At 39.5% G+C, this 19,964-nt stretch overlaps 3 protein-coding genes across 6 annotated transcripts; 1 reads left to right on the forward strand and 2 right to left on the reverse strand.

Annotated features, from left to right (window-relative positions):
* Positions 1-470: 470 nt before the first annotated feature.
* Positions 471-8,441, reverse strand: LOC124867624 (stress response protein NST1). Of its 4 annotated transcripts, XM_047364165.1 has the most exons (7): positions 8,280-8,437; positions 8,027-8,114; positions 4,812-5,231; positions 4,567-4,679; positions 3,474-3,537; positions 1,604-2,017; positions 471-1,490 (listed from the first exon to the last, which is right to left on the reverse strand). In XM_047364165.1, exons 1-7 carry the CDS (start codon positions 8,292-8,294, stop codon positions 1,108-1,110), a joined length of 1,497 nt encoding a protein of 498 aa, XP_047220121.1. In that variant the 5' UTR covers positions 8,295-8,437; the 3' UTR covers positions 471-1,107. The 4 variants fall into 4 exon arrangements, with proteins under 4 accessions (XP_047220121.1, XP_047220120.1, XP_047220123.1 ...); XM_047364164.1 differs by having other exon boundaries at positions 8,027-8,441; XM_047364167.1 differs by lacking the exon at positions 4,812-5,231.
* Positions 8,442-11,161: 2,720 nt separating this feature from the next.
* On the reverse strand, positions 11,162-16,632 carry gfod2 (glucose-fructose oxidoreductase domain containing 2). Its single transcript, XM_047363164.1, has 3 exons — positions 16,507-16,632; positions 14,954-15,307; positions 11,162-14,250 (listed from the first exon to the last, which is right to left on the reverse strand). Exons 2-3 carry the CDS (start codon positions 15,204-15,206, stop codon positions 13,355-13,357), a joined length of 1,149 nt encoding a protein of 382 aa, XP_047219120.1. The 5' UTR covers positions 15,207-15,307; positions 16,507-16,632; the 3' UTR covers positions 11,162-13,354.
* Positions 16,633-17,086: 454 nt separating this feature from the next.
* On the forward strand, positions 17,087-19,964 carry thap11 (THAP domain containing 11). The gene is made up of 2 exons (XM_047363166.1): positions 17,087-17,980; positions 18,196-19,964. Exon 2 carries the CDS (start codon positions 18,201-18,203, stop codon positions 19,011-19,013), a length of 813 nt encoding a protein of 270 aa, XP_047219122.1. The 5' UTR covers positions 17,087-17,980; positions 18,196-18,200; the 3' UTR covers positions 19,014-19,964.

The raw sequence follows: 19,964 nt of genomic DNA on the forward strand, positions 1-19,964 counted from the left end.
CGGTCATAACTAGCCTTTTAAATTCGATATATTGTTTCTTTTAATTTTAGTTTAATAGAAGAGACTTGAAAAATCCAAATTCCCCATTTTAATAGCACCCCTGATAATTATCCAGCTTTGTAAAACATGTATCCCTGATAATTTGAAAAAAATAAACCAGATGGAAAAGAATTAAAAAAAAGGAACAAAACCTATGATCAAAGTTGAGAGGCAGTTGAATAAATTAGCATATTAACCCTGTTTATTTTTAGAAATTAAAATATTTTCCGCCATATTTATTGATATTGCGACCCTTTTTTATTATAAATGTATTCATTTTATATATTCTTTTGTAAAACAGTTTATGTCCTCCATACACTTCGACTGGAGTCACTTTAAGGATACAACTAGTGAGTATAAACATGATTCATGGTACAAAAAGAAAGTTTCTGTGTATACACACAGAAATTACATATTGTATTAAAAAAGAAGCGGTTTCATTTTATTTATTGATCCCATCTCTACATTAAATCGAGTTAGATTTAAGGTAAGTATTCATAGCATCAAAATAACTATCAACACAAAAGCCTATTATAAACATTGAAATCATAAAAATAGCTTGGTGCAAATCAGCTTTGACTTCTTGCTCATCAAATCTAATTTACCTCTAGAGAAAAAGTTAGCATTAATCAGGACAAGGAGCAAAGAGGGTCAGTGAAACAGATGTTTATATAGGAGCTTCAGTCAACAGTCCAAATGCTTTTTCTTTTTAAAACAGTCCTAACCATAATTTTAGGTCTTTGCATGTTTAAGCTGCTGTAATTACAGTTTTACATTTGACAATAGATCTGACAGCAAGGAAGTTTATTTGCCAAACTGCATTTTAAAAAAAGTATACGTAATCTACATGCTACACATTACAAGTCACTTGTGAGTTTATATGATACAGAGAAATTTGAAGGTAGAGACATTGTCCTGGGTCAGATTCCTTTATATTTAAAGAAAACATCAGCTAGAACAGGAACTGAATTTTGTGCAAGGATTTCCTGGAAAAAAATATGTTTTACTTTAAAGGGAAGCTAATAATATATATTTTTTTACGTCTAACACTTTCAGAAAAGCTATGAATCATTCAGTCACTTCAGTACAGGTGTCTTCTTTGCTTGTAGAAAGCAACAAAAATTCTTCTCGTTCGTGATAGAGCTTCTCCCACTTTTTCTGCAGCTCTGCCTTTCCGTTCTCCAGCTCCTCTCTCTGTCTGCTCAGCTCCTCAGCTTCTTCCTGCTGGGCTTTCCTCAGTGACTCGATCTTTTCCCTCTCTGCAGCTGCTTCTCTGGCGCCGACTGTTTGCAGCTTTTTTAGCAGCTCCCGCTGCTGCTGCAGAGCCTGAGCCTCCTCCCTTTGCGTTCTTCTTAGAGCTTCAATCAGCTCCAGCTCCCGTTCAAAAACTCTGATTTCTACTTCCGATTGGCTCGAGGCCTTCAATCTGGTTGAAGGGAGAGAAGGTCTCACTGCAACGAATAGTTTGAAGCAGATGTGAACATAAATTTGTGTTCCACAGTGCAGAAATATAAAACGGAAAGCTTTAAGATGATAAATTCAGTCAAAAAGCAGTAATACTTACCTGGCAACTCATGTTTTATCAATTGACTTTCAGTTGTCCCATCGCGACTATTCGAGTCTGGTGACAACTGCTGCTTGGATCCCAGCTCAGAGAACACCTTCGGGTGCCTTTTTGACAGATGTCGATGCAGATTACTGGTGCAGCCACTGTCGAAGCACTGCAGCTTCCTCATACAAATGCGACACTGAGCTGCTTCTGAACTCTCTAATCTGTCAAAGTGCCTCCAGATCACGCTCCGTCTGCGGTCTTTGGTTGGTGGTCTCTCAGAGGAGTTATCACCTTCCTCTGAATGTGTTGCTTCTTGTGTCGAACCTTCTCGCAAAAGGTCGGGATCGTCATTTATGACATGATTGGTGTCAGGTTCATTAGAAGGGGTCATGACGTCTGAGTTGTCGTCTTCCACTCTAACTTCCACTGACAAAAAAGGAAATGAAGTTATTATTATCAAGCCTTTCCAACACTGTCACTGACCATAGGTTAACAGAATATGAGTGCAGCTGATTTAAAGATACAAACTGTAAAAATTGCAAATACACATTATTACAGCAGCTATTATTGAGAGGTGGCCAATTTCAATCCTTGGGGACAGAGTCCTGCATGTTTTAGAGGTGTGATATTTCTGCAGGAGCCTGAAAATCCCTTTTCCTTAAGCAGGAGCGACACATCTAAAATGCCCTGGGTTCTGGTCCAAAGAGGGCATTTTATACAAGCACAGGAACCATTTAGGATTCTGAAGTCTGGACTAGTGAAGGACAATCGATTTTCAGGGTAGAAATTTTACATTTAGGTGGGGGTTTTATTTAAAAACTGAGTTCAGTAGTAAATTAATGTAAAACTGCAAAACTGCAGTCAACACCTGTCACTTGTTAAAAACCTTTGGTAAATTACATTTTTCATTACAAAATTCCATACATTTCCAGCCTTAAATTTCTAACAATTTTGTCAGAATTTTTAAAAATATTTTGGACATTTGGGTGCATTAACCTCAAACCCACTTAAATAAATGCTGGGTCTTAATATGTTTAATTTGTTTAATTCCTAGGATCAATTGTAATGTATATACTTGACTTCGAATCGGCATGATTCGTGCCTTGAGACGATGTTTTCTGATTTGCTGCTATATAAATAAACTGAATTGAAATATCTGCAGGTCACACAGATAATGAAAAAACCGAATGATCAAATTGGCTTTGATTTTCAGAGCTTTGTAAAGGGCCATCTCCCCATTTTGTGGCATCTGGACTAACTTAAATCGACTCCTTTTAAAAATCGATGCCTGAATGACCCGTCAAATCAGGAATGGAGTATCCATGCGTATTAACTTTGGTACCTTTATTTTGCTTGTAAAACAAGATCCAAAGAAACAGAAGGTTTACTGCTGTTTTGGCATCTTAAACCAAATTTAAGAACCACTGGTCCAGCTTAATCTGAGTTAAAAGTGGTCCAGGTGAACAAGTGAAAAATGGGGCTTTTTTAATGTAGAATTCATTCAATAAGTCAAAAACCAAAATACTAAATCTAATATTCTGTAAATGTTAAAAGCATGATGGAGCATATTAAAGAAAAAGCAATTAAATTTTTCTGAACAACCTTAAATTTTTTATTATTTGTAACTCGTTATTGTTTGTATCTTGATGTCCGAACTTTTCTGGAAACAGGATTGTAGTTGGAACAAATTGGCTGTTGTTGCAGATGAGTGGTAAGGGATTCAAATAATCTTCAATATTTACTTCTTTTCCACTAATTTAGCTGAAGACGATGACAAGGACCCAGTACAAAACAACAGAGTTTGTTATATTTTATATAAAAACCTCAAACCTCAGAACATCAAAAGAGTAACAACACTTCAGACTAAACTACAAAAGATTACCTGGAATCCATTTCTGCCCACTGTCCCACATGTTTTCCCCTGTTCCACCATCAGCATTTGTACCCTGCAAGAGATTACAAGCAATACATCGCAACCCGATGGATACAAACTTTAAAAATAACGAAGTTTTCTTTTTGTTCAGGTCAGCAAAAATATAGCCTTTAAAACTGACATTTCTACATGCAATGAAGAATGCACCATCTTCTATAGCAGTACCTATAGATTACTCCTTTATGTACAGTTAAAATTTGATATTGAAATGCCATGTATATGCTTAATTGCTTTATTTCACTCTAAACCAAAAGTATTTCCATTTGCTAATTAAATAAAAAGGGAGAGGATTTTACTTATACTAAAATCATGCACTAGGATTTTGTTTTGAACAATTCAGGAAGCCCAGACTATGATGTCATGGCTTTGTAAGCTTTAGACAGGTTCATTTGCAACATCAGAGTTAAATGGAGGCACACTTGTGGATGTATTTTAAGGCCACACCGAAGCGCTCAGTGCTGAGTACACTAACTGTGAGGCATTGAGGCAGCAGCATGATTTGGTGTGGATGTTTTGCTGCAGGAGGGACTGGTGCACTGCACAAAATAGATGGCATGAGAAAATGAGGAAATAACTTTTTTTTTTGGAAATACTGAAGCAACATCTCAAGACATCAGTCAGGAAGTTAAAGTTTGTGTGCAAACAGGTCTTCCAACTCTGTAATCATACCACTGAATGAGGTAAAAAGTCGCTTAAGGACAATGAAGACAATGTTTTGTAGTGGCTATCACAAAGTCCTGATTTGAGTCCCATTTGTGGTCAGAACTGAAAAGGTGAACAGATACCTGACCCAAGTCATACAGTTTAATAGGCATTTCTACCAAATACTAAATAAATGTATCAAAACTTTTGACATTGGATGAAATAAAAAAAAATTGAGCAAAGAGAAGTAATTTCTTAATCTGACATAAAATGAAAAAAATTAATCTAATTTAATGTCAGTTAGGAAAAGTTAAGTATATTTTATACATATATTTATACAGTTTATGCAGTTTTCGGTTTTTTTGATCTGTAGCTGTGTCCAAGTTAACAAATAGCTTACCTCTGTTTCGGTTGTTTTTTCTGCTTGAGGTGTGTCTGGGAAGCTGCTTATGACTGGAGTTTCATTCAGTGTGGTCAGAATGTGAGATTCCCCATCTTCCAAAACCAATTTCACTGTACAAGAGAAAAAAACATCACTAAGAAGCTCTGACGATGTGTTTCAAGTGCACCTAGAGCTTAGGTCAAGCTGTTCCCTCACTGATAAAACTGTTGAACACATGAAGAGAACTGGTCTATCAAACTTACCTGGAGCCTGACGGGGTTCTGTTCCTATATAGGGTTTATGAGAGACACTGGCAACATTTAGACCCTGTGAGGACACAGTAGGACGTTGGTGGGTGCTGGACAGTAGCTCTGACAGCACATTTGGATGCCTCTTTACCAAGTGCCGGCGAAGGTTGCTGATGCCGCCACTTTTGTGCAACTTTTTCATGCAAATGCGGCAACGAGCAGCGTTTAAGTTGTCCAAATGTTCAAACAGCCTCCAAATCAAACTGCGCCTGCGTGATTGCCTGTTTGGAATGTGGCTAAGATTTTCTTCGTGTATTAGATGTACTAATGAGCCTTGTTGTGAAGCTTCAAAGAGGCCAGTGACGGCTGGACTGGGATCAGAATCATTCGGTGTGGTCTTGGTGTTGGGTTCATCGTCGTCCATTGCCACTACAACTGAAAAACATAAAAAAAAAAACGATTTCGTAAAACAGATTTCAGTGTGTAAAAACAAAAGGCATCTCTTCTGGCTTCCTTTATGTGGTATTCTCCAAGGATCAGTTGCAGTCCCACTCCTGTTGATTTTATATGCAAACAGTCAAAATAAAAAAGTAAAAGTGCTTCCATTTTCCTCGCTGATGATACTGGGCCGTACTTTGATCCATCTTTGTTCTACACCTAATCAGAGACATTAATGCTTCAATAATATTTATTAAATACTCTCCAGTGCACTTTGTGTTAGTCCAAATTTGTTCAGAATGCTGAAAGAAATAACACAACCTGTGATGTTTTCCAACCAATAATCTTCCACCTGTGTCTACTTTTTGTTTTGGTTCAGAACATGTGATTTACATGTGTTTAAATGTGATATCTTGTATCCCACATCCTCATCCTGACAGAACAGAACAGAAAGATACGGTATTGTTTCGGTCTTTGACTTTAAAGGACCTCATGTTGCTTTAGAAAAAAAAAAAAACATACTTTCCTCCTTCTTGAATTGGTTCCAAAACCAGGTAAATATGAATGCATTTGCCTCATTCAGTTGGTTTAAATCCATTTTAAATTTTGTACATACAAAACCACCAGCCTTAAATAAAAATAAATTGGCTGTACAGTGATTAGATAAATGTATGTAACAGTAGACCAACACATAAATAGGTATATATTCATAAACCAAGGGACTTTGTGTAGGTATAGGTCAGGCATCTTCACCACCAGTCCTCAAGTGCTACCGTCCAACAATTTTAGATGCACTCCTGCTCCAACAAAACTGAATCAAAAGGCTGAATTACCTCCTTGCCATGTCAGCAAGTTTTGCAAAGGCCTGGTCATTAACCATTTGTTTGATTGAGGTGTGTTGGAGGAGGGATGCATCAAAAAGTTGCAGGAAGATGGCACTTGAAGACTGGAGTTGGAGACCCCAGGTAAAGATAGCATAGAGCAGGCTGTAAAACTATAATAGGTCTGACAAGTTAATTATATTGGTGCAAATATTTAACATGTAGGCTGTATGTGTTAAATAGTGGTAGGATTTAATAAGCATTTGTTCTTCTTGCTCCTTTTTGAACAGGAATGGGATGAACTATTTTTTTTCATATTGTTTTTATATTATATAATTTCAATTATGGACCATGACCGACATGTTCCCTTTGTCATATTAATATGTTTATAACAATTTATTGCTTATATGTTTAAAAAATAAATAAAAATAAAGAACCAACTTCAAGCCATTCAGTAAACTTTGTAGCAGATTCCATCAACATAAAATTCAATCAAATAAAATGAGGCCTAAAATTGAGCCATGGGGAACTCCCTTTAAAATCTTAAAAAACACGACGTGTTCTATCTAAAAGGCAACTTACAGGTATTGGACAATGAAACTGAAACACCTGGTTTTAGACCACAATAATTTATTAGTATGGTGTAGGGCCTCCTTTTGCCGCCAATACAGCATCAATTCGTCTTGGGAATGACATATACAAGTCCTGCACAGTGGTCAGAGGGATTTTAAGCCATTCTTCTTGCAGGATAGAGGCCAGGTGACTACGTGATACTGGTGGAGGAAAACGTTTCCTGACTCGCTCCTCCAAAACACCCCAAAGTGGCTCAATAATATTTAGATCTGGTGACTGTGCAGGCCATGGGAGATGTTCAACTTCACTTTCATGTTCATCAAACCAATCTTTCACCAGTCTTGCTGTGTGTATTGGTGCATTGTCATCCTGATACACGGCACCGCCTTCAATGTTTGAACCATTGGATGCACATGGTCCTCAAGAATGGTTCGGTAGTCCTTGGCAGTGACGCGCCCATCTAGCACAAGTATTGGGCCAAGGGAATGCCATGATATGGAAGCCCAAACCATCACTGATCCACCCCCATGCTTCACTCTGGGCATGCAACAGTCTGTGTGGTACGCTTCTTTGGGTCTTCTCCACACCGTAACTCTCTCGGATGTGGGGAAAACAGTAAAGGTGGACTCATCAGACAACAATACATGTTTCACATTGTCCACAGCCCAAGATTTGCGCTCCTTGCACCATTGAAACCGACGTTTGGCATTGGCATAAGTGACCAAAGGTTTGGCTATAGCAGCCCGGTCGTGTATATTGACCCTGTGGAGCTCCTGACGGACAGTTCTGGTGGAAACAGGAGAGTTGAGGTGCACATTTAATTCTGCCGTGATTTGGGCCGCCGTGGTTTTATGTTTTTTGGATACAATCCGGGTTAGCACCCGAACATCCCTTTCAGACAGCTTCCTCTTGCGTCCACAGTTAATCCTGTTGGATGTGGTTCATCCTTCTTGGTGGTATGCTGACATTACCCTGGATACCGTGGCTCTTGATACGTCACAAAGACTTGCGTTCTTGGTCACAGATGCGCCAGCAAGACGTGCACCAACAATTTATCCTCTTTTGAACTCTGGTATGCCACCCATAATGTTGTGTACATTTCAATATTTTGAGCAAAACTGTGCTCTTACCCTGCTAATTGAACCTTCACACTCTGCTCTTACTGGTGCAATGTGCAATAAATGAAGACTGGTTACCAGGCTGGTCCAATTTAGCCATGAAACCTCCCACACTAAAATGACAAGTGTTTCAGTTTCATTGTCCAACCCCTGTATATGCAAAGTCTTTAAGCCAGACGGATATGGGCATTCTTACCATTTTAATAATCCAACAACAAAACAGACTAAATGTAGTCATGTTAAGAAAGACAAAGCAGAGGAAATAAATTATGAGGCATACCAGAGATGATCTGTTCATCATCTATTTCCATATGCTGGTGGTCGTGGCTGGCAGCAGCTTCGTCTTCTCTCTCCATTCCTCTGTAGACCTGTGTGGGGTGTTTGAGGCGCAGATGTCTTAGCATCGGAGTGGTGGAGCCGTGCTCCTTTTTATGAAGGTAACGATTACACAGCACACACTGCACCGATCCTTTGTCAATATCTCTAAAAAAGCTCCAAACTACGCTTCTCTTACGGTAAGTGTCCAGCTTTACCTTTCGGGGTCCCATCCCACACGGTGCCGACGACCCAGTTTGGACTAAAACAATAACTGACAGCAATCGGATCTTCGTTAGCTGTTATGCTAAGTTAGCCGAAGTCGCCAGACTGCGTTTTTTCCTTTTCTTCTTCTGGTGTTTATTGGCGTTTGGTGAAAAACATGACGTTGCATTACCGCCACCAACTGGTATGGAAGGTGGTTCGTAATGGATTAATATCTATATTAAATAATATACAGGTCCTTCTCAAAATATTAGCATATTGTGATAAAGTTCATTATTTTCCATAATGTCATGATGAAAATTTAACATTCATATATTTTAGATTCATTGCACACTAACTGAAATATTTCAGATCTTTTATTGTCTTAATATGGATGATTTTGGCATAAATCTCATGAAAACCCAAAATTCCTATCTCACAAAATTAGCATATCATTAAAAGGGTCTCTAAACGAGCTATGAACCTAATCATCTGAATCAACGCGTTAACTCTAAACACCTGCAAAAGATTCCTGAGGCCTTTAAAACTCCCAGCCTGGTTCATCATTCAAAACCCCAATCATGGGTAAGACTTCCGACCTGACTGCTGTCCAGAAGGCCACTATTGACACCCTCAAGCAAGAGGGTAAGACACAGAAAGAATTTTCTGAACAAATAGGCTGTTCCCAGAGTGCTGTATCAAGGCACCTCAGTGGGAAGTCTGTGGGAAGGAAAAAGTGTGGCAGAAAACGCTGCACAACGAGAAGAGGTGACCGGACCCTGAGGAAGATTGTGGAGAAGGGCCGATTCCAGACCTTGGGGGACCTGTGGAAGCAGTGGACTGAGTCTGGAGTAGAAACATCCAGAGCCACCGTGCACAGGGGTGTGCAGGAAATGGGCTACAGGTGCCGCATTCCCCAGGTTAAGCCACTTTTGAACCAGAAACTGCGGCAGAAGCACCTGACCTGGGCTACAGAGAAGCAGCACTGGACTGTTGCTCAGTGGTCCAAAGTACTTTTCTCGGATGAAAGCAAATTCTGCATGTCATTCGGAAATCAAGGTGCCAGAGTCTGGAGGAAGACTGGAGAGAAGGAAATGCCAAAATGCCAGAAGTCCAGTGTCAAGTACCCACAGTCAGTGATGGTCTGGGGTGCCGTGTCAGCTGCTGGTGTTGGTCCACTGTGTTTTATCAAGGACAGGGTCAATGCAGCTAGCTATCAGGAGATTTTGGAGCACTTCATGCTTCCATCTGCTGAAAACCTTTATGGAGATGAAGATTTCATTTTTCAGCATGACCTGGCACCTGCTCACAGTGCCAAAACCACTGGTAATGGTTTACTGACCATGGTATCACTGTGCTCAATTGGCCTGCCAACTCTCCTGACCTGAACCCCATAGAGAATCTGTGGGATATTGTGAAGAGAACGTTGAGAGACTCAAGACCCAACACTCTGGATGAGCTAAAGGCCGCTATCGAAGCATCCTGGGCCTCCATAAGACCTCAGCAGTGCCACAGGCTGATTGCCTCCATGCCACGCCGCATTGAAGCAGTCATTTCTGCAAAAGGATTCCCGACCAAGTATTGAGTGCATAACCGTACATGATTATTTGAAGGTTGATGTTTTTTGTATTAAAAACACTTTTCTTTTATTGGTCGGATGAAATATGCTAATTTTGTGAGATAGGAATTTTGGGTTTTCATGAGCTGTATGCCAAAATCATCCGTATTAAGACAATAAAAGACCTGAAATATTTCAGTTAGTGTGCAATGAATCTAAAATATATGAATGTTAAATTTTCATCATTACATTATGGAAAATAATTAACTTTACCACAATATGCTAATATTTTGAGAAGGACCTGTATAATCAAATTGTATTAAATAATTTTTTCTAAAATCTAATAATTTGTATCTGTTTGCTTCCCAATTTCCTTTGTAATATATATATTAAACGTTTCTTTAATTTTCTCAAATTCTCTCATAAATCTTCTATTTCATATTCCTGACAATCTAGTACATGTTCTATTGTTTCATTTTCCCTTCAGTTTTTGCTCCTTGACTCTGATTTTCTTTAATCCTTTTCATTCTTCTTCTTCTAAAACTATTTAGGGCTGCGCTGTTGCCACCAACTGGTTGTAGGGTGAAACGGGAGAGTAAACAGGAAAACAAAGTTTATCAACAATAAGTTAGTTTTTCTAAGGAATTTAACCCTTGTGCCCACCTCAAATGAAAAGAGTTGAATCTGGTGAAAATAATAAATATTACAATTTCAAAAATAAAAGGCTGACATCACAGAATGGATGGTTTATACTGTAATGGTATGCATGTGTTTTGTTATTTTTGGCCTGGAAGGTGTGTAGAGAGCATCTGGTACTGCATAAAATAATAATGCAATCACATTCATTTTGTAGCTAATCTTTAACATATTGCAAAACCAAAGCCCCATATTCTGTAATTAATGAACAAAAAAGTACTGTTTTCTATGTTTAAAAAACAATTATTAATTCAAACAGTTGAGCTGTCATTAAAAGGCTTAAAATCCTGTAAAATTATCAAATGTTTGGTACTTCTGAGCATGTTTGATTGGTGATGTTTTATATATATATATATATATATATATACCCACCCTTCTGAAACAAGCCTTTTTACAGTGTATATTGTGTATCTACAGTATATCTATCTACAGTTTTTAAATCAGTTTCAAGTTTCCCACCAAGTAGGTAACACACTATACAGTCTCCTGTTCCCTAAACTCATCCTGAGTTTTATTTTTCCTTTGGTCCCATATCTAGTCTTCCTTTTTTTACTGACCACCAGTATCGCTATACATCCAGCAACAAAGGTAGATTTGCTTTTTATATTTAAACAACATAACTGATACACTGGGGTCACAAAATGAGCTTTAAATTAAAACAATTGTATTTATTAAAAGGAAAATATCTGTCACACAGTTTAACAGTTCAGTTTATCAACTTTGAAGCAGCATATCAGTGCCCAAAATGCCACATTAGTTAAAACAAGACCCCCCCCAAAAAAAAACAACCACACAAACGATATATAAATATTACAGCATCAAAACAGAAATTCACAGGCTGAAAAACTTTCTACAGGAAAAATAAATAAATACAAAATGTAGCTCTCTTATAAATGTTGAAATCACATTTGCAGCAAGCTGGGTGGTGCAAGCATTAAACTGTATAGTAAATAGGTGGCATTTTATCAGTGTAAGGACAAAGAAACTTTGCTGACAAGGTGACAGAAATCATCTGGAATGCATTTTAGCGGTGATGGATCCAGTCAGAAGCAGAAGGGTTTTCTAAAGAAAGGTAACGTAAACTACAGCACTGCTGAGAAAATGAGATGTAACAAGTATATTAATATCCATGTTGGCTAATAAAGCAACTGGCTAATAATGCCTCCTGGTTTACCGGCACTGAGGATGCCAATTAAACTGGAGCATTGACTGTAACAAAAAGTAGCTCTTATGTGGTGGATTGCACCTTCACACTCCGGACTACATTTTAATTTTGAAGGGCAATCTTGTATTTTTATGTTTTTTGTAAAAATAATAATGTAAACAAAATGTGGTATCTTTAAACTTAGTTGTCAAATATTCAGAAGCTTCATGTTTAAAGTTCCATCTGTTGTTTATTTAAACAATTCCTTGCAGCAGTGAACACGTAAACCTAACAGCCAGCTGGTAAATGTTAGTGCGCCATACTTTCATTCAGTTTTGATGGATAAAAAGATTTTAAATGGAATGCTTTTCGTGACAGTGTCTGAGCCATTGGAGAAAATGACAATTATTACCAAAACACATTTTGTTCATGTTGCAAAAAATAGTTTGCACTTTAAATTGATTAAATTCCTCTTAAAAGAATGAAAACGCGATGCACGAAACCAAATATTTTTGATGCTACTCCTTTAGCTCATTTAAAGTCTGCTGCTCAACAGAAACATTCAAACTGAACTGGTCCTTTTAAGGGGGACAATGCTACAAATGTGACTATTCTATTCTCTACATAGCTTATTTTATCAAGTCCCTGGTATATTTACCATAGTGTGTTGTTACCTGTAGCAACTGATAATATTATGACTTTCACCATTCCAAATGTAATAAAGCCACCAAATAAACTGGCCAATGATTTCCTTACGTTTTTGAGTCAATAACATAACATTCTGTCAATAATATAATAGGTCATTACACCGAAATATAGTAATAACTCCAGCTGATAATGTTATAATACATAAATAGGATCAATCAGATTCATTGAAGTATTTGTTAAGGATACCAGCTAGGCTGCCCTCTCAGTTATTGTTATAAGAGCTAATTTAACCTTTTGTTTGTTTACTCAGTTCAGTTTCATTTGCTTAGATATCCACATTTATGATTTCAGGTTTGGAGGAATATTTCTTTTCACATTGTTGGCTGAATGTTATGTTATTGGCTCAAATACTTATATTGTTTGTAAATTGTAATGTCTTGGCTTTATTACATTAAAATATTCAAAGTTATTAAGTTATTGGCTAATATAACAGCATTTGCTACTAAATTACTAACTTTACCAACAATTACAAGACTCAAAATAAAACAAACTAAATGTAAACTGCACACAGCGTCATTATTTCTAATCGGACCTGATTTAACCATCAGAGGCCATTTAAATTAAAGTCATGAAAAGCACTTTTTAAGCCAAATGAAACAAATTACAAAGCTGGAAAAATACATTCATTACTTCTAAGTTTTAAATGAGCCAGATTAAAAGAGCATCTACAGTATTATTTATACATCTTGGTCACAAGGTTTAGTAGACTTAGGCTATGTGTACTTCTGCTGGTCAGAATCCAAATAATAAGGCTGTGGTTTACAAATCCTGTACAAACAAATCACTTTCCTCCAGGCACCGACGCACAAAGCAGCTGTGTTTGTTTGGTTAAAATATTAATCTGCAAAACCTAAGAGGAAGTAAACACGTGAAAGAAAGTAGTCGTGTGTGATGTAAACGGCCAAAGCAGCTGAATTACAGAGAGACATTCAGAGTCCCGTCCTGTCACGCATGTAGTTTTCGCACTGAGTAAATGTTAAGGTTCAATTTTTGTTTCTTTGCAGGGCCTCACACAAGTTGTGGTTGGGATCCGGCTCCTGACTCATGATTTCCACACAGACCCATTCCCCGCTGATGCTGGACCGTTTCACCGCCTCCACCACTGTCTGCACATACAAGCCGTCCTCAAAGGTCGGCGCTGAGGCAACTGGTCCTTGTGACCATAACCGTCGCTCTTCATGAGCCTGGAAGGACTGTCTTAAAGCCTTTACCATGGAGCTCAGCCCCTGCAGGTGAGGGAGGGGCATCTCTTTCACCTCTGGTCCAACCCCACTGATGTCAGCCAGCAGCAGCTCCTCACATTTACTCTCATTGCGTTGGCCATACAGTTCGGTACCCCTGACAACCAACCTTCCAGCAGATCCAACTACCATAACCTCGTGCACAAAAGACCCCGGCATGTTGAAGTTCAAGGTCACGGTGCAGCACACCCCTGAGGATCCGGTTCCACCCATTAACATTTGGAAGAAACAAAAGTCATCGCTGGTGACCCGGCGGATGCCTCGGATTAGGTTATTCTGTTCCACAAAGGTCCGCAGTAAACCATGTACACGGTGAGCTCTATGGCCCGTGAGGTAACTTAGCAGGTCGATGATGGTAGAGCCGACTATGTGCAGCCCGCCCCCGCCCATGAGCTCCTCGCTGGTCCAGCCGTACGACTGGTCCAGGAGGCTCGGGCCATAGACCCGCACATCACACACCTGGATATCACCGACGTATCCTTCTACCAGCAGCTGGCGCATTGCCACAAAGGCTGGCAGGAAGCGCAGGGTGTTACCCATCATGCTCAGCAGCTGGGGGTAATATCTGGCGGCAGTCACCATCTTGAATGAATCAATAGCAGTTGCAGCTTTCTCACACACGACATTCTTACCAATACCTGTAGGACCGAGGGGAAACAAGCTGTTAACACTTAGCTAAATCTCCTGCACAAACATAATCAGTATAAATATAACACATTGTTGATTTTGCAAATATTTTCATCCGACTGTGATCTTTGTTTGGTTTAGCCAAGTCTATTGTAAATGTAATTTCAAGAAAGCAGAGGTATTATAAGTATCCAGGCTGTCCTATAACATATAATATATAATGGGTGACTTAAGTATGGAGAAATAATGTTTCAGTAGCCTGTGAAATCAGCTTTTGGAGGTTTTCCTGCTGTAGATAAGTCCTTCAGCAGGGAAATATTTAGGAAGTTGCAACCAAAACAGGAAACTGAGCTCAACACTGAAGAATTCCATCAGATACATTACATAAACTTCTTAGATTAATGCCCCTCCAGTACATTAAGGCGAAGATTGCTTAAAGAGTTGTAAAAATGCAAGATTAGATCCTTTAATAAACCACAGGGAACATGTAATGGAAGATCCAACCAAGTTAGGACAAAAATATTTTGGAGGGGACTTGACTTTTTAGAACTGCTCAGTCTCCTCTGCCACACCCAGTAAGATCATATCAGTGGAAAAACCTCAACATTATGTTTTCAGCACAAACAGAAGGTAATTTTAGAGTTGTACAGCTTTTTTAAACAGGACACCAAAATTAAAGTCTCATTTGCAGTGCAAGTATTTTTGATGGCTTACCCAATGCTTTGACTGCAATTTGTCTCGTCATTGAGGGGGGAATATAGATGCAAACCAGATCGACATCTTGGTGGAGGAGGACGTCGTCGGATCGGCTGGTATGAAACGGGATACTAAGTTCCTTTGCCAGACCGCAGGCTTCTTCCTCGCTTCGTCCCCAAAGTGCATGGACCTCAAAGCCCTCCGCTTGCAACAGTGGGACCAGCACTCGGGCTGTGCTCCCGGTGCCAAAAACACCAACTCCTGGCAACATGGCCTTGCCACTTGCCGTTACTTTACATGCGAACCACAGCCATCCATTCCAACTTCTCACCAGCAGATCTGCTTTTTTTTTTGCAAACTTAAGGATGTTACCTATGAAAATGAATAGATAGACCTTTAATTCTCAACACCACCAAACATTCCTGTCATTCAGCAATATCAAGCAACAAACTGTGGCCTTGCCCAGGGTTCCCTATCAGAAGGCCCTTACACAATGTCCTGACACATTCTTCTCATACCTTTCCTTTGATGATCCACACCCACCAAATATGAATGTCATCACTTCTACTGTCACAAGGGCTACCTCTGTCTTAATGCATAGCACAATATAAGAATCAACATACCAGCGATCAAAGCTGATCGGTTTAGACCTGTGATGTATCTGGTTCAATAGTCATTTTGTTATGGACAAAAACACTTTTACTAGGTATGTTATTAAATTGATGGACATGAATTATCTGGAATTTCAGCTTTTGAGATGCTGTAACTATCTTAATATTTAACCTGTATTTATGATCTCAGTATCACTTAAAAGTTTGATGCTCTTTCAGGCTGAATAGTTTGCTTTGACACGCAGTTTTTGAAAACGTTACTAATCTACCTACTGTGAGAATAACATAATTAAGACAGGAGCCTTTGTTCATGCAGCGTGCTACAATGTTAGCAGATTATAAGTGACAAGCTATGTAGAGCGCTTTATTGAGACAGAGTCTAGGTAGGTTCAAGTGAATGTGCAAACAGATGTCATCGCACAAACCCGGGCGAACAAAGGATGTGTGGGTGGGCAACTGTGCACCTGCATTACCAGTGAAACCAGAAATAAACTATCCCAGCTCAGGAATCAGGAACAGTAGGAAACGGTTACTTATCACACTGCCTTATCAGAAGGTCAGGGCTTTTTCACACACTACCACCACGAAGACAATAACCTACTAAAGATGTGTTCAGTCAGGTGGACTGATGACAAACCAGCTCAGAGGAAAGTTTAGCTGTCAAGATCAGAGGTTGTTGGAGCGTATACACGATTTTAAAATGTAGTCTGTCTGCAAGTGTCACCATAGACGTGAAATGAGTATTTCATAAGGGCGAAAAGCACCACACAGAGCGACTATTGATAACCATCACCTAGCACGTCGAGCTAGCCGCACAAACTGGTGCAGCGCGAACTCCAAAACTCGCGATAAAACCTGCTACTTTATATGGCTAATAACTTAAATTATTTCTCACTGGTTCATACACGTTATACACTTAATATGATATAAGTACACGTACAAATATAACAGAGTACCTACCGATAGGTCATCTTCCGCAACAGCGATAGGTTGAGCCGGGGCGCTGCCCATTTGCTAATAATGGTTACCTCAATAACGACAGCTAGACGGTTGGGAGGAACCGGAAATACTATCAACGGAACTTTTATTGTGGAAAAACAATAAATACGGATTTAAATACGAGAGACACATGGAAGGTTAAAATGTTTTGCAGACAGGTATTTGTTGTGGTTAAATGAATTACATTTTCTGCTTAAAAATCTTGCAAATGTCATCCCGTACTGGGATCAAAAAAGTGGGAAGGAGTCTGATCGAGCTAAGCGGGGTTTGCGAGCGAACCTGCTCTGTTCACCGGTTCTTTTTTACGGGAACATTGAGTTTCCATCTATGAACCTTTGCAGTATAGAAACCAGGACCCTACAATCGCATCAAGAAGCAGAGATTTGTATTTCATTTTAAATATGTATTGAACATCTTAAGAGTACAAACATACGTTTGAATATGCAATATAAACATTTACAGAACTTGTAAAAAACAAAATCATGGGAAAATGTAACCTAGGTCACAAAATTAAGAAAGAATAAAGCATTATATAAAAAACAACTTGGGGATTGAAAACAAAATTCGGCAAGGGAAATAGTTTTCACCCAAAGATCAACAGATGTTGACATTGTTTGACATGTAGATGGAGCCCCATAAATTAGAAAAGGTTTTTAATTCAATAATTCAGTTCAAAGGGTGAAAGTCATGTACAGATTCATCACACACGTTGAATTGTTTTGAGCATTTATTTCTGTTAATTTTGATGATTACTTTCAGTGGCAAAAAACATCCGATGCTGTCAGAATCTGTCGCCATATAGCTAAGATAAAATAACGTTCCTTTGTTATTACTGGATGCAATTTGTTGATAATTGCTTCATAGATTTATAAAGGATAATGTGATGACAACTTTTTAATGTTTTCATATCTCAATCTAAAAGAAACCATTTTATAAGGTTTATACTTACAATACTCCAATAGACAAGAACCGAATACCCCTCATTTATACTCCCTCTCTAAAGTAAAAGAGGATTCCTTTACGTTTTCAAATTAAGTTTATCGTAGCAAAGAATTTTTACACCAAATATTTAACATAGATTGCAATACCCTTGCTTTCTGTCACTCTATTAAAATAGTAGATCTCATTATTCTTTACAGTCATCCAGCTAAACATTTTGCTAGTTTTCCCTTGTTGGATTTCCCTAATCACACTAATTCCAACCTTAACATATACACAGTATTACTAATAATACTACCACTAATAAATATCACATACAAGGTGGACATAACTGAAATTATTTCCGACCAGAAGGAGCGCTACAGCAGTGGTGCTGTCAGAAATGACGCGCAAAGAATTGTGGGACTTTTAGTTCTCAGTCAGTAACGGTTGACTTGAAAACACTCCGAAGAACAAAGCAAGACCTAAAAAATAGTACTTCAGCGTTAAATTTGACGTGAGTACGAAATCCACAAGCTTTCAATTTGGACAGCTTCTGGTGTGTTTGCACTGAAAAGCACTTTACGTTGGGTCAAAATAAACAGGAAGCTGTTAGCTTTGTGGGACGTGTAGTTCCGTTTGTAGGCCGCCAAGCTTGATAACAACGCATACAAAAGCAGAAATATCTGTGAAATAATCCGAAACAAAAGGTGTGCTTTTTAACCTTTGAAGGGAACATGCCAGGGTTCACCTGCTGTGTCCCCGGCTGCTACAACAACTCGCACCGGGACAAGGATCTGCGCTTCTACACGTTCCCCAAGGACCCCGCTCTGAGGGAGCAGTGGCTGCGGAACATCTCCCGGGCCGGGGTCAGCGGCTGCTTCAGCACCTTCCAACCCACTACGGGCCACCGCGTCTGCAGCGTGCATTTCGCTGGCGGAAGGAAGACGTACACCGTCCGGGTACCGTCCCTCTTTCCTCTGCGGGGCGTCAATGAACGCAGGAGTCGGCGGGGCAGAGGGAGGAAGTTGGCCGCCTTCGTCCCTGCCCCCGGGATCGTCGCTACCAGCGTCCTCGGAAACACGGCTGGCGTCGTCGAGGGTACTATCGGTGGAGAGGCTGGCGACGAAAACATCACAGTGGTTCAGATAGGCCACAACGGGGAGTACTTGGGCACCGCGCGGCTTCCAGCCCCGGCAGAGGGCACCTGTAACTGCGTTTCAGAGGATGTGGTGGAGCTTAAAGTCGAAGACTTACCTGCGGACATCGGGGCTAGCCCGCAGCAGCTGTCCGTCCAGTACTTAAGTGTGACCAGCAGCCCGCTGGACCACTCATACTCCCTGACCACCGGCACCACGTCTGCAGAGCTGCTGCGCAAACTGAACGAACAACGGGACATCATCGCGCTAATGGAGGTGAAGATGAAGGAGATGAAGGCGACCATCCGCCAGCTTAGGGTGGCCGAGGCCAAGCTGCAGGAGGAGATCCGTGAGCGGGACCGTCTGCTGTACAGCAACTCAGTGGCTGGGAACGTTCGGAAGAAAAACTGATGAGGCGGCTACAATTACCTGAACACTGACATTTACATAGAACCATATGCACCACCAGACTCGAGAGGAGTGCGAAAACTAATCCTGCCCTTCTTTGTATTAAACAAACAAACAAAAACAAAAAAAAAGTATCACAGTTTGTATTTAGTCTGCAGTCCTGGTTTTCATATTTCTGATATTAAAAACCGACTGCCTCGTTTATGTAGCAGATAGATTAACCTTATCGCTAATCACATAGGAACTGGACCAGGATAAGCATACACATTTGGTTTCCCCAGCACAGACTCATGAGCTTGCACAGATTCACAAGTTAAGTATATTTATAAGCAGAGTGGACAGAAGTTTGACTCTGCACTGCCTGGTTGCATAAGGATTTTTTCTACTCACTGTTTTGGTTTTGTGTCCATGCTTTTCAACTTACAGTAGGAGGCTGACTCAAGAAGCAACTCATGATTTAACATGAAGGGCACCAAGATGAAGAAAAAACACTACTTCTGACCAGCCTTTTCATCATTTAAATGAGCTCAGTCCTCATCACAGATGCCTTTTGATGTACTTTAAGTTAATTGACTTTTGTTGCTTCTGAAAATGTTTGTGCAAGGCAAGAGTAAGTTTAGGAAATTCCTTAAAACTACAAGGGGCCCTCAACATCTGAAATGTTAATAAAGGAGAATGTGAAACCATTCTTTTTCTGTAGAAAACATTTTTACTAAAGTTATGATTTCCAACGGCTACATATAATGTGTGTCCCAAGCTAGTTTTGTTATTGTTTCTTTTGTCGTACCAGTTTATTGTTACATGGTGGACTAAAAGCTTCCTTATTGCTTCGTTGCTGCATCTCCAAATATCTAGTGTGTTTTATGCACACCGAGTTTGATACATTTCTTAGTTTTGAATTTGGATTGATATGCTCCAATTTCAGTCTGAAGTAAATTCATTTTGAAAATTTTA

The sequence above is a fragment of the Girardinichthys multiradiatus genome, chromosome 4 (genome assembly GCF_021462225.1).
Source record: "Girardinichthys multiradiatus isolate DD_20200921_A chromosome 4, DD_fGirMul_XY1, whole genome shotgun sequence".
Taxonomy (NCBI): Eukaryota; Metazoa; Chordata; class Actinopteri; order Cyprinodontiformes; family Goodeidae; genus Girardinichthys; species Girardinichthys multiradiatus.

What these genes read in the sequence shown, in the direction of transcription:
- gfod2 (XM_047363164.1), bottom strand. Translation starts at nt 15,206, where the DNA reads ATGTTGCCAGGAGTTGGTGTTTTTGGCACCGGGAGCACAGCCCGAGTG. An exon ending in AATTGCAGTCAAAGCATTGG is followed by an intron (nt 14,251 to 14,953) that starts GTAAGCCATCAA and finishes TCGGTCCTACAG; the next exon opens with GTATTGGTAAGAATGTCGTG.
- LOC124867624 (XM_047364164.1), bottom strand. Translation starts at nt 8,294, where the DNA reads ATGGGACCCCGAAAGGTAAAGCTGGACACTTACCGTAAGAGAAGCGTA. An exon ending in AAAAAACAACCGAAACAGAG is followed by an intron (nt 3,538 to 4,566) that starts GTAAGCTATTTG and finishes AATCTCTTGCAG; the next exon opens with GGTACAAATGCTGATGGTGG. An exon ending in TGGGCAGAAATGGATTCCAG is followed by an intron (nt 2,018 to 3,473) that starts GTAATCTTTTGT and finishes CTTTTTTGTCAG; the next exon opens with TGGAAGTTAGAGTGGAAGAC.
- thap11 (XM_047363166.1), top strand. Translation starts at nt 18,201, where the DNA reads ATGCCAGGGTTCACCTGCTGTGTCCCCGGCTGCTACAACAACTCGCAC.